Here is a 14,419-nt window from a genome sequence, read left to right on the forward strand (position 1 = left end):
TCTAGATGGTAGGGAAGTCAAGACAACTACAGGATAGAATAGACTGTTCTAAACTTGGGAAGAAAACTATAAATCACAGGGTAACCTCAAAGAAAAAGGATAAACCTTCACATCAAAATAAAAAAGAGGACCAGCACAAATATTTAGCAAATACTAAAACAATAGGAACGAAGGAAGTGATTAACCCAATTCATAAACAAAACGAGCTCAGCATAGAAAATTATATGGAACAAAGAAATCAACACTATGAAAAAGCACATAACAAAATTGACAGCAACAAATTCGTATTTGCCAACAGTTACATATCTAGCAAGGGACTTATCCTAAGATTTGTCAAAAACTCCAGCACCTCAATATGAAAGGAATTAACAATCCGATAGAAAAATGGGCAGAAGACATGAATAGACACTTCATCAAGGAGGATATCCAGGTGGCCAGCTAATACCTGAAGAGAGGCTCACAATCATTGGCCACCAGAGAGATGCAAATCAAAACAACAATGAGATACCATCTCACCCCAGCACTGATACCAAGGTTCAATGAGACAGAAAATAACAAATACTGGCAGGGATGTGGAGAGATTGGGACTCTCATACACTGCTGGTGCGACTATGAAGTGATACAACCACTGTGGAAAGCAATATGGCAATTCCTTAGAAAACGGGAATTGGAGATACCATTTGATCCAGGAATCCCATTACTAGGTATATCCTAGAGAGATGAGAGCCAGAACAGGAACAGATACATGCACACTCATGTTCATCGCAGCACTATTTACAATAGCAAAAAGATGGAGACAACCTACGTCCTCATCAGCGGAAGAGTGGATGACCAAACTATGGTACATACACATGATAGAACGCTATGCAGCACTAAAGAATAATATGGACTCTGCAAAACACCACATAATTTGGATGAACTTGGAGGACATTATGCTGAGTGAAATAAGTCAATCACAGAAGGACAAATATAATATTAGTTCATTGTTTTGGAGAGTCAAGGAAAGGTTTATATATGGAGGGAAACTTTGTTGGTTACCAGGGGGTGGGAGGGGAGGGAGGCAACACTGCAAAAAACAAAACAAAAACCCACTTGCACTTCATCATACCATCCCAAAAGTCTTATATCAACTTTAAGTCCAAATTTTATCCTGGGGCAAAATTCCTCTTCATCTGTGAATCTAGACCACAGGTTATCTGCTTCCAAAGTACACTGGTGGAACAGGTTCAAGGGAGACATTTCCATTACAAATGGGAGAAACTGGAAGGAAAGAAGGGACAGTGGGCACCAAGAAAGCCCCAAACCCAGCAGAACAATTTACATTAGCTCTCAAGGCTTGAAAATAATACTCTGTTCTCTGAAACCATCTAGGAATGGCCCTGCCCTCCAGACTCTAAGTGTTAGCCACACTCTCTGGAGTCTGGGTGGAGGACCCTCAGCACTGGGCTTCAGCTGTGCCTTCCAAGCCCACTGGGACAATTCTGCTCCCTTGGCTTTGGAAGGCTCCATTCTCCTAGTCCAACTGAGTGGTAACCCCACCCTCTTGGCCCCAGCTGCCCATTCTTCTGCCCTTTGGCAATAGCAGCATCTCCCCGTAAGCTTTGGGTAGGAGATCGGGCCCCATCCCCCAGCACTGGTGAAGATCTGACTCTTTGAAACCTAAGGAGTCATGGTCCCATCCTTTGAGAAATTGCAGGCTGTGGTCCTACTCTTCGAGACCTCAGAGGTCATGGCCCTACGCTTTGAGAACAAGGCAGCTCTACTTCCTGTGCTCCTTCTCCTCAGCTTCCTGGTTTCTTGGCCTTTTGGCTCCTCGGTCCAGTGAGTACTTGGGTTGGTCTAGCCTCTGCCCTGCTCAGGCAAGTGTTACAAAGCTCTTTGGCGTTACCAATAAGTGCCTGAAGGCACCTCACTTCACCAGTAAGCCTTGGCCCAAAGGCACTGAGCTCTCTCGATCCATGGGTCAGCAAGTCTAGCTCACTGGACAAGTGCCTGGAGGTACCCCACTCTGTCAGGAAGCCTCCTGCCCAAAGACACTCAGCTCTCTTGCTCCATGGGTCAGCTCCTGCACTGCCTCATGCTGGCCTCCTGGTTCTGCTGCTGCCACTTCTCTGCTGCTGCGTCTTGCCCTCTGCACCATCTCCTGTGTTACAGCTCTCCTCACTTCCTTCTGAGCCCTCATCAGAATTGTCTTTGATGTTCATAATTCCACCAATGGTTCCTTCAAGGCAATCTAGGCTTCTACTATTGTAAGGAGCTCTGGTGGCACAGTGGATAAGGGACTTACAAGAGACAAAAGGACAGAGAAGTGACCAGAGAAGAGGGACCTGACTACTAGCAAGAAAGAAGAGCTGGGAGTGGGGCACGTCCTTTGGAAGAGTTTTAAAGTCCCTAATAGTCGTTTCTGGGAGCTCTGGTAGCGTAGTGCCTAAGGCACTTGACTGCTAACCAGAAGGCTGGCGGTTCAAACCCACTAGCCACTCCTCGGAAGGAAGGTTGGGCAATCTACTTCCGTCGTGATACCACCTGGGAAACCCAACGAGGGGTCGCTATGAGTTGGGGCCGACTTGACGGCACATAACAACAACAACAACAACAACAATAGTCGTTTCTAACTCATAATGACCCCCATTGGGTTTCCAAGGCTGTAAATCTTTCCTGAAGTATGTGGCTACAAAAACGGCAAGGAGGCCACTTGTTCTGACCTCCTCTAATCTCACAAGAGGAAGACAGGATTACCGGCAGTAACCCAAGGCCTATTACTGCAAGGTCAGACATGCTGCCTCCCTCCAGCCCTTTCACCAACCGTTCCTCCCAAAGCACCCACCACCTCTCTCCTGGATTCGATAATTCACTGCAGTGGCCACACAGAACTCACAGATTACAGGGTTTATTAGGGAAGCACCAGGCTACAACTCAAGTTCAGGAAGAACGCTCAGTCTCTCTCCCAGCCCACCGTCCCTCAGCCAAGAGTCTCTCACAGTCTCTTTCCCAGCAGTGCTGGTCCCTCGGTGTCTCACTCAGCAGTGCATGTCTCTTGCGTCTCTTTCCCAGCAATGTGTGTCTCAGGAGCCCGTGTCTCTTTCAGCAGCATGTCTTCCCCAACCAGTAGTCAGAGAGAGTTCTGCCTCCAGGAGGTCTCCTTTAGAACTCGCAGGGTGGTCAAACTAGCCAATTATAGCATCAGAACTCTAAGCACCTGAGAGAGAGTGGGCACCTCCCAGAACACTGTTTTGTGCCACTCCCAACAGAAGTACTCCAGGTGGACACCTTCAGCAATCAGGAGCTCCTCAGTTGCTCATAGCAAATCCCACCTTGGAGTTTACAAAGACTTATGGGTAGAAAAGCCACACAAAGTAATTTACTACACTGCAGTGGCCCAGTCTTCCTTCTGTGGACCAGCTGGTGGGTTTGAACCACTGACCTTCCAGTTAGCAGTCAATTCCCTTATCCACTATGCCACCAGAGCACCTTACAATAGTAAAAGCCTAGATTGCCTTGAAGGAACCGTTGGTAGAATTATGGACATCAAAGACAATTCTGGTGAGGGCTCAGAAGGAAGTGAGGAGAGCTGTAACACAGGAGATGGTGCAGAGGGCAAGACGCAGCAGCAGAGAAGTGGCAGCAGCAGAACCAGGAGGCCAGCATGAGGCAGTGCAGGAGCTGACCCATGGAGCAAGAGAGCTGAGTGTCTTTGGGCAGGAGGCTTCCTGACAGAGTGGGGTACCTCCAGGCACTTGTCCAGTGAGCTAGACTTGCTGACCCATGGATCGAGAGAGCTCAGTGCCTTTGGGCCAAGGCTTACTGGTGGAGCGAGGTGCCTTCTCTGTAAGATGCAGGCTATGCCCAAGGTAACTCTCCTTACACTGGATCAGGGCTGTGACCCCAGTAAGGGTGTTGCATTTCACCCTAATCCCCTTACCGCTGATTGGCTGATCACATCAGATCACATCACAGGAGATGACTACATCATTACATAACTGCCAGACCATGGAGACTCCTGGCCTCCCCAAGTTGATACTTATTTTGGAGGAACACAATTCAATCCATGACAGACTCTGTGCTTCCCTGCCTGGCTACTGCCAGAAGGGGTCCAGGCAACCTCCAGCGACCTGCTCCCCGTGCCCTGATGCTCCTGGACTCTGCTCTCCTCTCACCGGAGCACCACATGCTCTTGCTTCACAACTTCGTCCCATTACAGCCTGCCCCCATGCTGCCTCTGTGGCACAGACAGGGGGGTGGCTAAAACCTGTTCTGTCACGACACTCTGAGAACTGGATGTGTGTGTGGAAAACATCATTAAAGTTTTTCCCTTATACATGTAACTGGGTAATCTTCGCCACCTCCTCCAGGACTGGAAGGAGCCAGAGCTGTAATTGTCTGCATTTACTCTAATGAACGCTTTCTGTTGGGGACTATTATACAGCAAAATAGAAGTGAGACACATTCCTGGCTTGGCAAGAGATGCACACTGATAATAAAACTGGCAAACAGAGTTCGTTGCTTCTGTGTGGGAACAGCTCACATGGCAGTGACGGGAGAGAAATAAAGTCTTGGGAAGGCAGAGTAATTGGCCAAGGTCACACCGCCTACAGGCAGTTGAGTCAGGATTTGAACCTGGCCCCCAGATGCTGCATCCTGGACTCTCCACACCCACCACAGTTGCCCTTCTGGCCACCGACACTCACGCTCAGCCAGATGGTCAGCTCCCTGAAGTTAAGACTGAGTTCTGACCTTTAAGGGTGTCTGCAGCCTCCAGTCCACTGCTGGGCACAGAATGTGGCCTCAGTAAATACATGGGGTAAGCTGACGGGTGACTCTCTTCCTTCCAGGTAGTTTCCTTTAACTGGAAGGTCGTTGCCCCTGGACTCTGTCATCAGCCCCCAAGGGCAAGGTTTCCTTCTACTTGTTTTTTCCTTTACTTCCTGAGCACCAGCATGGTTCCCAAAGCCTGTGCCATAACCAGCAACTTCAGAGAGCTGGCAGTCATTCTAATCAGCCTCAGTCATTCTCCTTTCTCTATTTTTTCCCTGCTGCTGAATCCTCATTTCTTTTACTCTGAGAAAGGCAGTGGGCTGAGGTGAAAGATCTTGGCTTTTAGAACCAGGTAGGACTGGATTCCTCTTCCTGGCTGTGTGACCATGGGCAAATCATCTACCTCTCTCTGAGCCTTAGTGTCTGCTCTATGAAATAGTGATAAAACAGTATCAATGTATAGGCTGCTAGGAAGACTGAGTATTGCTGTGTACACAGCTTTAGCATACCACCTGGCACAAAGTAAGTATCCCCAAAATGTTAGTTCTTTCTATCATCTGACCAGCCTCTCCACAGCTTCCCTCTGGCTTCCCTCAGGTTCCTGCTCTAGTTCTCCAGTTTGCTTTAGAAAGGCAGGAATTGCCATAGAAAGAATATTAAGAACGTTCCACCACATACTTCACACGTGACCCTGAGTAACCTACTTTGCTCCTTATAAGGCTGTTTCTTAATCTATAAAATGTGATTTTGGCTGAATGTTTTAACTAACCTTCTTCTTCTCTCTTGCCCTCTTTTCCTTTTGCCCCTTCTGTGCTCACTGTCTCAGAGGTGGTGAGAGCCCACATTATCTTTCAGTCTTAGCCTAAGGGAAAGGGGCTTCAAATCTAGATGTGGTGTATGGAAGCGTCTAAGAGATGTCCCAGAGAGTCTAAGAATCCTGGGGTGGGGAAGAAGGAAGTGGGGAGAGCTTTGAGGGTCCCAGAGCTAGAGGGGCCTGCATGGGGCCTTTCACTGGCAGGCACAGTCTTTCCTGATATGAAGTGTCTCTGGGAGATGGACATCCAGTAGTTTCAGCCAAGAACCCTGGTCCAGGAGGTGGCAGAGGGCCTCTGGGACCAGCCAGCCCTGAAGAGGTGGGAGCAGATCATCACCAATCCAAGATGGAGTTTGCAGCGGACCCACCTAGACCCTCTGCCCACATTGGGTCATAGGAGCAGGGAGACAGCCTCAGAATAAATGACTGAAGTGGATATCCTACCACTCTAGCTAAGGAGGGGCCGGGAGTCAGAAATGAGGTTAAGTTATAGAAAAATCAGGCAATCTTTTTCTCTCACATCTGAGCATGTAGACTATATTCGTACATGCTGTAGGGATGATAAGACCTCACAGGGTTTTGTGAGGGATACTATTAAAATTAACTGAGATAAAGTATATGAAGTACCTGGTACTGGGCTGGGACATGTATTTCCCTTCACCTGCCCCTAAAAGTATGTGCACCACCACAGTAAATTTTGTCCTACCACTCTAACGTAGGCACACAGTGGTTAGAGGTTGGGCGTGGTGTCCATTTGTTCTATATCTGGCTCTGCTTCTTGCCAGCTCGGTAGACTGGGTCAAGTGACCCGGGCTCTCTGAGCCTCAAGGCCCTCACCTGTAAAAGGAATCCCTGTTCTGTGAGGTAATTCCTCCTACTCTGAGAGACAATTCCTATTTCTACCCCTGTCAGGGATAGTGATCACTCCAGAGCAGCAGCTCTTCCCAATGACTTCTCTCTCCCCTTCTCATCCCTGGGTCAGGGGTTCAGGCCTTACCTTCTGTGGTGAGGCTGTCGATGAAGATGGAAGAGGAGGTGGTGGTAAGGACCCCATCAAAGGGGCTGAAGGAGCTGTCGGGGGAGGATGAATAGTGGTCCTCATCCTGGAAGTCCTCACATGTCCTGCCCTCTGCCTGCAAGAGATATTCTGGTGCTGCTACCTTGGACAGAGGCCTTAAATGGGAGGATCACTGGGTGCTTTCATCCCTTAGTGGCCAGAAAATTGGAGATTAAGATGCATGGTGTAAGCGTGGTAATCAACCACGCTAGGCACTGAATGCATTTAAACCTTCCACTTTATCCCGAAAGCACCTGATCTTATAGGACAACTGGGCAATTTATCTGTCAACTGTGCTGAGCCCTTCCTCAAGGAAGGTGCTGAGATGCCAATATTAAATAAACAGAACAAATCTGAACATTAACCAATGGCCAGTGTCAGAGGAGCACTGCTGGACAAGACTTTTTTTTTTTTTTTTAAGGCCAGAAAAAGAGCTCATTCTGTCTTACTGAAAAAAACAGACCATAGTGAGTGCACAGCAGGGGGCCTAGCAGTCTATGTTCAAATGCTGGGCCTGGCACCTTTTAGCTGTGAGATGCAAGCCAAGTCAGTAAGCTTCAGTTTCCACTCTGATCATGGAGGGACTGATCCCCAGCTTTGGGGGCCACACTTGGATTAAATGAGAACAAATATAAGGCAGCAGCTGTGAAGTGGTTGGCACATGCAATGTGCTTGATAAATGAATATTCAAGTAAGAAAAGAAGGGATGGGGAGAGGAAGGGAAATAAAAAGGGCACATGGATGAATGGACCTGCCTGTGTTAGTATAAGGTGTGAGAAGAGGAGGTTCCTCATCCAAAATCAAAGTGGTGGGAAATTCCAGCAGTGAGAAGAAACCTGTATGGAATTCTAAATGGGAAATGCCTGGAACAAACTTCCTCACCCCCAGAATGCCTGCCTTCCTCAAAAGCCAGAGGCTGGCGCTGTGGTCAGCACTCCATTGACATCACCATGTGCACAGCCTCCCCAGAGGACCCAGTTGTGGCTCAGGTCACATCCAGTGTACCCTCTGCATAGATATAAAGAGCTCCTAGACCACTCTCCACTTGAGTCACCAGGAGAAGTGCTTATTTCAGGGAGACACCAAAAAAAAAAAAAAAAAACCTAGTTGCCATTGAGTTGATTCTGACCCCGTATATTGCAGAGTAAAACTGTGCCCCATAGGATTTTCATGACTATGACCTTTTGGAAGCAGATCTTTCTTCCAAGGCACTTCTAAGTAGGTTTAAACCACCAACCTTTTAGTTAATAGGTGAGTGTTCAACCATTTCCACCACCCAGGGACTCCTCAGGGACCCAAATCCATTGCCATTGAGTCAATTCTGACTCATAGCAACATGACAGGACAGAGTAGAGCTGCCCCATAGGGTTTCCAAGGCTGTAAATCTCTATGGAAGCAGACAGCCACATCTTTCTCTCAGAGCAGCTGGTGGGTTTGAACCACCAACCTTTCAGTTAGCTGCTGAGTGCTTAACTACTACACCACCAGGGCTTCTTCAGTGAACCACCCAAAAACCATACCCACTGCCATAAAGTCAATTTGGACTCACAGCAAACTTACAGGACAGAGTAGAACTGCCCACAGGGTTTCCAAGGCTGTAAATCTACAGAAGCAGATTGCCTCGTGTTTCTCTTAAGGAGAAGCTGGTGAGGTCAAACCACAGACTTTTAGGTTAGCAGCCTAATACTTTAACCCTAGCATCACCAGAACTCCTTTTAGGGATCCACCGAGTCTCCAAAACCTCCCTAAGCTGGTCTGACTTCAGAGTAATCTAGAAAATAAGTCCCAGGTGGAAGGAGAATTTTACCACGAGCCAGATGGCTTGAGAAGAGCTACCCGGGAAGCGGCCTGGTGGCAGCCCCATTGTGCCCCCACAGCCTGACCCAGGGGCCACAGCAGATCACTGCTGTCTCTTACCTCCTGTGCACAGCCGTAGGCCAGCCACTCCTGGCGGTAGCGGTCAAAGCCACTGGAGCATCTGCAGGGGGATCAAAAGGTCAGAGATGTGATGGGGTATGACAGAGAAGCCTTTTACTTTCATTTCACCCCATTCTGACACACGCTGAGGTACAACTTTCTGATGGTGTGGAGGGCTAACCTCCAAGGTCAGGGTCCCCAAGGCCACTGGACGTGTGCCCTCGGTGCCAGGCAGCTGCAGAACTGGGAATCAGACCCCTTGCTCCCTCTACTCACTCCCTAGAAGGAGATATTTTCATATCCCTATCACCCGTCTGTCCCAAGTAAGGTGGTAGGGGGACTGCATGGCCTCTAATGACCTTTAGGGGCCCTTTGACTCTGATGCCATGAAATAGCTGAGAATCCATGGAATCCAAGCAATTCATATACATGATTTCATTTGGAGACTTGCTCATTCACAGAGCTCCACTCTCCCACCCCTTGTTAAGGTCTAAATTTGGGGTGGGATTGGCAGAGAGGAAGAGGCTTGGCCTCAGGTGGGCATCAGTAGATTTAGCCAACACATCAGTGCGATCATTAAGACAGAAACAAGGCTTCCACCAGAGGCTAGAAAGATTAGAAACTGGCTGACAAGAGTCCCCAGAGAGGTTATTGTATGGTGCAGCTAAGCTGGAAGACATCAAGTATTTCCCTAGGGAAGGGGTATGAGGATAAGGATGAACCAGAGGAAGTTCCCCATGGCATCATGCTCAAATCTCCTTTCTTCACTCTTTGGTGCCAGGGGAATCCACCAAATCCTACTTGAGCCTGGTGACATGTGCATGGGAAGAATAAGATCACGAACCACCAGTGCTGATTTAAAACACGTGGCCCATCAGCTCCCTGCACAAGCAACTGCCCTTCCGTCTGTGGCAGACCTGGTGAGGCTGAAGTCTAAGCCTTTCCAAGGATCACCAACCTTTCCTTCTGAAGATGCCTCCTTAGCCCTGAGCTGTTTCTCCTGCAGCAGGGAGGCTGAACTGAGGCATCCACACACTCCCTTTCTCTCAGGCCCTCTGTGCCCACTACTTGAGGGGACGGGAGACCAGGAGAGCTACTGCAAGTGGGAAACTGAAGCATCTTTTGGCAAAGCTAACTGATTCTTTTAAGGATGGATTGAGCCTTCAGTATAGGTCTACTAGTGTAAGTCTAACACCTTCTAAGCCCTGAACCAACAACACAAAGAGGAAGGGCATAAGAAATGACATCTATTGAGTGCTGCCCGAGTGCCAAGTGCTGCCCCAGATACACGCTCCATCTCACAGGACCCTCACAATGACACTGTAAGGCAGGGATCATGACTCTCATTTCCTGAGCCAAGTCCCAGAGGTAAGTGGGCCACTGGTGAAAATTTAAGAGGAAAGGAAGAAGATGCCTTTCATGGGAAGTGAAATTGTTTGAATCAGACCTGGCCCCAAAGCAGGGAGGGGAAGCCTGGGAGGCTGTGGAGCAGAGTGAGTGGAAGCAAAGGAGAAAGCAAAGAACCCACACTGTGATTGGAAGCAGCTTTTGGGGGGAGGTAACATGTTGCACGGCCCCACAGCCCTGCCCTCTGACTTTTTAGGGACCTGCTGGGGTCAGCTGTCAGTTGCAGCTGAGACTGTAGAGAGCTGGAGGGGCACGTGCTGGAGTGAAGCCAGGCTGATGGGGTGGGGGTGGGGGGCAGGATGGTTTCCGGCCTCGTGTCAGCCTTGCACTCCCTGTAATGGAGCTGCTCTGTCCTGTGCTGACAATCACAGCAAAGGCAGATGCACAGCCAGAGGCCCTGCCCGTCCCCCAGCCTGACCAGCCTCAGAGCTGAGCTGGATCCAACATTCATTAAACTGTCATGGTGTCTGGCTCTGTTTCCCTTCCAGTTATTCCTGGGTTTGGGCGGGTATGTTAAATGGGGATTGTGTCAACGCTGGGATTTGGTTTTCATCTGACCCATTTCGAGGTTCTCATGGCTCAGCTTTTGTCGGATGCTGAGTCATGTGGTGGCAGCCAGCCCCAGGATCTCAGGGCTCATCTGAGGTCATCTGGCTTATCTCTCTGTCACCGAAACAAAGGTTCTCAAACTTGAAAGTGCACAAGAGGAACCACTTTAAAAATCAGATTATAGGGATCCTGATCCCAGAGGTTCATATTCAGTGGGTCTGGGGAGGAGCCCTGGAATCTGCATTTTTAACAAGCCCTCCAGATGCCAAGTGCCCTATTCATTTTCTCCAAGGTTCTGTATCTTTCATGCAAAGGGTCCTGAGTGTTTTGCAAAAATGCTGCTTGGGGTCTGGAATTGAATCCATACCTGTGGCTTCCAGCCAAACAAAAGACAGGCATAGGAGTTGAACATTCACCTGAAATAGATACACTCCTTGGAGAGAACAATCATGGGAGAAAGAAGAGGTGTTTATGCACAGGGAGACAGCTCAGGGGGCAGGAGTGCATGGAGGGATGGACACAGGGAAGAGGTGACTGTTGGGAAGAAGTGGGAGGGGAGCTGTTGCATTGTGATGAATTGTGGTCAATGTCATGAGACAAAGTATGTGTGAACTGCTGTATGGAAAGTGAATTTGCTCTGTAAATTTTCCACCCAAATCACAATTTAAAATAATAATAATAAAATTAAAAAAAAAAAATGCTGCTTGGGAGTTGAGGAGTTAAAAGAATGGTGTACTCCTCAGCCACCTTTCTCTGAATCACATAACCTCAGCCTATTTTAAAGGGCAAACGGAGCCCCCCAGAGAGTGAATAAAAACACAGCTGGTGGGAAGAACACTGGCAGTTCTGACTCGAGCCCCTCCTCGCCTCCCCGGACAGCTCTATGTCCCGTGTGCTAGGCAGACAGCCTGGAGAGACAAGAACTTCTATTTCTGCACCAGCAGATTGGAGAGGAGCAAAGGAAATGCTGACAGATGCACGGCGGCTGCATGAGAATGCAGACTGTCATTTTGCAATTTGCAAGATTGCCCAAAAGGCTTTTGGAGTTCATAGGGCTTCCCACTCCCATGAGAGCCCTGGTCCTCAAAGAAATTCGTTTCTCTCTCTCTTGTCATTTATTTATGTTGGCCAGGAGAACAGAGAGTGAATTCTGAGTCTAATCTGTGAGGAAGTGATTTCAGACCAAGGAGCGGAAGATGAGTTGGATCTCAGAAGGTTATCCCTGAACTTGAATCTCATCCATTATTTTCTCTGTTCCCAAAACCAAGCAAACACAGCTTGGTGGCTTCTCCCAACTTTCCATGGGCGTCTGCAATTTCCACCCCCTTGGTTTTCAGGAAACACTGGTGCAGCCTGAGAACAGTCTTGAGGCAGTGGTTAGGAGTCACAGGGTTCTTGCCCAACCACAGTACATTGTTGGCTCATACCCTGTCTCTAAGACTGGTTCTCATGTTTATTTGCAGATGAGGTGCTGCGTTAAAATGCAGACTCCTGGGGTCTTCTCCCTGAGATTCTGTTGCAGAGGATCTGGAGTGGGACCCAGGAATCTGCACATTTAACATGTGATTCTGGGATGCCCACAGCTATGGACCACTCTTTGAGAAGCCATACCCCATGAAGGGGCATCCTTCCCTTTGTCCAGATGTGAGGAAAATTTCTCAGAAGCCTGGCATTGCCACAGGTCACACTCGCCACACAGACACCTTGACTGGTCCACGCCTCAGGGAGAAGTACACTTCTGTGACACTCTTGTCCTAAAGGTCAGGGTACCACTGGCCAGAGACACCCTCACATTGGCAAACTGCTAGCAATGGGACAAGCCAAGAGGCTGAGGCAGGGAGCGGCACTGGGCCACCCTCTGCCTTTCTCCTCAGTCTGCCTGTGGGAACCAGAGGGTAAGCCAGGCACTAACCTTTGGAGGACATGGCACCAGCTGCAGTTGAAGGTCAGGTCTGAGGACATGCAGGCGTCACAGCTCTGATGCTGCAGGCAGGCTACAAGATAGAAGGCAAGGGACCCTCAAGGCCAGGCCCTCTCCCACTGCCTCATAGGTGCAAAGGACACAGTCTTCCTAAATGCTGGGTGCTCACAGAGTTTCTGACTTAGTGGAGGCCTTAGAGGGCACTAATGTCACATTTGCTTGATTCTAGCCCTGGCCTATCCCTTCCTTCTTCCATCACATCCATCCAGCCAACCTTCCCTCCTTCCATCACCACACGGTCTGGCCCTAAGCTGGTGCTGGGAATTCAGCAATGAGACCTGGTCCCCACCTTCTTAGACCTTATAATCATGTGGAGAGACAGACCCTAAACAGGTAATGAAATAAAAATAACTACATAATTATAACTGTGAAGAGGTCTATCACATGAAGTTACCATAGGGTACACAATAGGCTCTCGTCTCATCTGGGAATTATACTTTTGGGGCATTGGTGACAATCACAGGGTTGAAAAGAATTTTTTAAAGATATTCTGGTTGGACTCCCATCTAAGGCATGAAGCCTTGCTAGCTGAAAACACTTGTTCCCATTCCTGATGTTTCAGAGTAGAGGCCCATGTGGAGGGATTGCTGTCAGAATCTCACTCCTGGTCTGTCCTCACCTCCTCCTGCTCTTCTCCTTCCAGGATGTCAGTGCACGCTAAGTTTGTGTGAGCAAACCCAACATATGCACTCCCACTCCCTTCTTCTCTCTCTGCTCTTGGAAGTGAGCAACACACAGGGAGTGTGCTTTGACTTCTGTTCTTCTACACCTAAGTCTTATTTGGGGAAGTTTCTTGACCTCTCTGTGCCTCAGTTACATCACTTGTAAACCAAGGATACCCTCTGTCTGTCTGTCTACCTATTTACATCTTGCTCTGAGGGTGAAATGAGATAATACTTAGAGAGCATAATAGCACCAGACACATGGTGGGTGCCCAATAAATGTTGACTATTGTTTTATTTAACAACAACAGAGAAGATTAAGTGGCTGCATACACCCAATAAACCTAAGAGGTTTTCATTTACTTACTCATTCATTCATCCAACAAGTATTTATTGAGCGCCTACCATGAGCTAGGGAGCTCTGGTGGCGTGGGAGCTCTGGTGGCATACTGCCTAAGGCATTTGATTGCTAACCAGAAGGCTGGCGGTTCAAACCCACTAGCCACTCCTCAGAAGGAAGACTGGGCAATCTACTTCTGTAGAGCTATTGCCTCGGAAACCCAAGGAGGGGTCACTATGAGTCGCAATTGACATGACGGCAGTGAGTGAGACCATAAGCAAGGCACTTTGCCAGGGGCAGGGGCTACAATGCTGAAGAGGAAAGACAGAAGGACTGCCCACATGGAGCTGCAGTCTCATGGAGGAGACAGGCACTACATACACAAAAATCTATACTAGGGTGTCTGGTGGGGAGAAGAGTGGTGAGAAAAGTAGAACAGAACAGGGATGCAGAATGGTGGTAAGGGATGCGGGCGCAGACTGAGGAAGTCTTCTTGAAGGAGATGACATTTGGGGAGAGACCAAGGAGAGGGAAAGAAGCAAGTCCTGGGGGAGGAGAAGTACAGACAGAAGAGATCCTGTGTGCAGAGGTCCGAGGAGAAGCATGTCCCAGTCTTGTTCCTGAACATGCAAAGTGGAGAGGAGGCAAGTGGTAGGAATGAATAGGGAGCAATAGCTGGAACCCAGCCTGGGCAGGACTAAGTGGGAGAGCAGCAGGACAGGGGGAACACTTTGCTGGAGGGTACATGCACCCCTTACAGAGATGGAGCAGAGAGGCCCAGGGAAGCAGGAGGTATGGGGGTTGGATTTTAAGAGTTGTTCACCTGTAATCAAATGTTACCACTTGTTGTTAAGTGCCGTCGAGTCGTTTCCGACTCATAGCGACCCCATGCACAGCAGAACGAAACACTGCCCGATCCCGCGCCAGCCCCACAATC

At 48.8% G+C, this 14,419-nt stretch overlaps 1 protein-coding gene across 1 annotated transcript in view; it reads right to left on the minus strand.

The window, feature by feature from the left end:
• PLXDC1 (plexin domain containing 1) overlaps positions 1–14,419 on the minus strand; it is a 94,796-nt gene that overhangs the window by 11,950 nt on the left and 68,427 nt on the right. The window contains exons 9-11 of the mRNA XM_007942015.2: positions 12,412–12,493; positions 8,544–8,604; positions 6,567–6,702 (exon numbers count right to left, since the gene is read on the minus strand). Coding sequence (XP_007940206.1) covers positions 6,567–6,702; positions 8,544–8,604; positions 12,412–12,493 — 279 coding nt within the window. The remainder of the gene's footprint in view (positions 1–6,566; positions 6,703–8,543; positions 8,605–12,411; positions 12,494–14,419) is intronic.

Source organism: Orycteropus afer, unplaced genomic scaffold, assembly GCF_000298275.1.
Source record: "Orycteropus afer afer isolate SDZICR_OR568_19922 unplaced genomic scaffold, OryAfe1.0 scaffold00085, whole genome shotgun sequence".
Lineage (NCBI taxonomy): Eukaryota > Metazoa > Chordata > Mammalia > Tubulidentata > Orycteropodidae > Orycteropus > Orycteropus afer.